Source organism: Cynocephalus volans, chromosome 17 (assembly GCF_027409185.1).
Source record: "Cynocephalus volans isolate mCynVol1 chromosome 17, mCynVol1.pri, whole genome shotgun sequence".
Lineage (NCBI taxonomy): Eukaryota > Metazoa > Chordata > Mammalia > Dermoptera > Cynocephalidae > Cynocephalus > Cynocephalus volans.
Window position 1 is genome coordinate 42,313,430 of NC_084476.1, and position 2,584 is coordinate 42,316,013.

Here is a 2,584-nt window from a genome sequence, read left to right on the forward strand (position 1 = left end):
CCTGAGCCAGTAGGTCGAATCCCAGAGGCCTGAGATGTGGGAAGGGATCCTGGCCCTGCTCCCAAGGAACTTTCCATTTCATCTCTGCTTGTCTCAAGGGAGGGACTGGTTTCCAGATGGTGGATGGTCAGGACCATGATGACCTGGGGAGGCCACCCCAGGCTCTCATGGTGTTCTGAGGGCACCAGGGAGTGTTTCTCACTGGCCTGACCAGAAAGAAGAGAAGTGCTAATGAGGATGAGGGACAGACCTAGGGAAGGGGGTGAAACTCCTCACTTTGGCTCCCCACCCCTGACCATCACTTCTGAGTGCCAGCCCCCCAGCTATGATGCAGATGCCACCAGTAAGACATTACCAACTCTCTCTCTCTGGAGATGACAGCACCCAGTCCCCTCTTCTTGGCCAGACTACAGACTGATTAGGTTCTCACAGCTGAAGCCAAGAAAAGCAGAAGGGGGGAAAGCCGCTGACAGGGAAGAGGGAGGGCATGGCCAGTGTCTGCCAGAAGGAGGGGGGCAAAGGGGAATCCATGGAGTGGGACACAGAGGGGAATTTCTGGAGAGAGAAAGTGAAAACATGGGGACATAAATAGGAGGCGGCCACAGCCTCACACAGGCTCACTGCTAGACCTGCTTCCATCCCCCGAGGACGCCTGTGACTTCCCATTGCTGCCCTGCTCGCCCAGCCCTCGGCTCACACACAGCCCTGCACAATCACGCTCACGCTCCGCTTGCTGCCCCATGGCACCCCGTGTGGCCCCGCTGCTGGCTCTCGGCCTGCTGCTGCTCTGGACCTCCCCTGGTAAGGCTGAGGGGAGGGGAGAGGGTGGTAGGTGGGTGATGTCCAGATCTCAGAGTGCTTGATGCTGGATGTGAGGGGAACTGCAAGTTGAGGTGAACACACTGCAAGTTGAGGTGGATACTTAGGTCTGCATGTCTCAGTGTACCTGGGGGTTCCCTGTGCCCTGAGTGTGTGCCTGTGAGTGTGGGGGTCCCTGTACCCCTGAATTCCAGTGTGGGTCTGTTTCTTCATGTATCCAAGGACCTATGGCTGCCCCCTCTCTACAGGTTCTATTTCCTGCTACTTCAGTTTCCCAGCAGAAGAAAAAACAGTGTATATTTGTTTAAGGTAGGGAGAATGGGAGATACTGAGGCAGGGCTGATAGTCAAAATATTTAACAATTCATAAGGCACCTAACAACAGCTTTTCCCCCAACTCTCAGCACTGTGAGCAGAGTTCACTTTATTTGCTGGGTGGTGGGGAAGTTGCGAAGTCCTGGGAGAGAGGCTGAGGTGAGCAGGTCAGCAGGAAGGCATCTGTGGAACTCAGGGCGGTGGGCATCCACCAAACCGTGCAGAAGCATTACGAGACGAAGTAGAAAGTGGAATGGTGGTTACCAGGGGCTGGAAAGGGCAGGGGTGAGGGGGAGTAGTCGGTTAACGGACACAAAATTACAGCCAGACAGGAGGAACAAGCTCTAGGGTTCTATAGCACCATAGGGTGATTATAACTAACAACAATTTATTGTATACTTTCAATTAGCTGGAAGAGAGAGTTTTGAATGTTCCCAACACAAAGAAATGATAAATATTTGAGGTGATAGATATGTTGATTGACCTGATTTGAGCATTATACATTGTACACTTGTATCAAAATATTACATAGTACCCCATAAATATATAGTTATTACATTGTCAAATAAGTTTTTAAAAAGGAAGTATTACAGTATATTTAGCAGCCAGTAGGGCCATATTGGTGCATACTGACTATCAGGTCTAGCTGCCCCCAACCCCCACCACACACGGGGGTGTCCTTAATCCCAGTTAGGGCCATGGCCTCCCCTCCTTGGGGTCTCTATGTCTTGTCACCTTCTTTCCCCTATCTCTTATTTCCCCAGCTCTGGGTAGTGCTAATGATATTGAAGACTGCTGCCTGTCTGTGACACAGCGCCCCATCCCCAGGAACATTGTGAGAGACTTTCGCTACCTCCTCATCAAGGATGGCTGCAGGGTGCCTGCTGTTGTGTGAGTCAAGGGGAGAGTGTCCAGCCTCATCTCCCCCATCAGCCCCTGGTGATACTCCACCTGCTTATCCCTCTTCTTGCCATGCCCAACCCCTTGAAGGAAATCCCTAAAACAAGTTCCCAGACATGGTCTCAGGCTTTGCCCCTTATACTAGGGCTGTCAAGGAAGCTGAGTTTCAGGGCTCCCTTCTCTCTGACCTCTGACTCTAGGTTCACCACAGTGAGGGGCCGCCAGCTCTGTGCACCCCCAGACCAGCCCTGGGTGGACCGTATCATCCGCAGACTGCAGAAGACCTCTGCCAAGGCAAGCCTGGCCCTCCCCGGCCCTGCCTCCTCCCTCCAAGCCCTCATCTAAGATTCAAGCCCATGAACCTGCCTCTCCTTCCTCTCCCAGAGCAAACGCCAAAGCAGTTAGCTCATGACAGTGCCAGAGGGAGCCCTGCATCTGAGTGAAGGGATGTGCCTCACCCTAGCCTGGAGAACCAAGGACAGAAGGCAGCACCAGGCCTCCAGCTCCTCTGTACCAGACCTGACCCAACCAGGGCAGAGCCTGGAGTGTCA

At 53.2% G+C, this 2,584-nt stretch overlaps 1 protein-coding gene across 1 annotated transcript; it reads left to right on the forward strand.

Annotated features, from left to right (window-relative positions):
* The first annotated feature begins 645 nt into the window (after positions 1–645).
* On the forward strand, positions 646–2,378 carry CCL19 (C-C motif chemokine ligand 19). The gene is made up of 3 exons (XM_063081690.1): positions 646–801; positions 1,898–2,024; positions 2,234–2,378. The coding sequence occupies exons 1-3, from the start codon at positions 741–743 to the stop codon at positions 2,376–2,378; spliced, it is 333 nt and encodes a 110-aa protein (XP_062937760.1). The 5' UTR covers positions 646–740.
* Positions 2,379–2,584: the final 206 nt, after the last annotated feature.

Excerpts from the sequence above, each read along its gene's own strand:
- CCL19 (XM_063081690.1), top strand. The coding sequence starts at position 741 with ATGGCACCCCGTGTGGCCCCGCTGCTGGCTCTCGGCCTGCTGCTGCTC. Across the intron at positions 802-1,897 it reads GCTGCTCTGGACCTCCCCTG|CTCTGGGTAGTGCTAATGAT; the intron begins GTAAGGCTGAGG and ends TTATTTCCCCAG. Across the intron at positions 2,025-2,233 it reads TGCAGGGTGCCTGCTGTTGT|GTTCACCACAGTGAGGGGCC; the intron begins GTGAGTCAAGGG and ends CTCTGACTCTAG.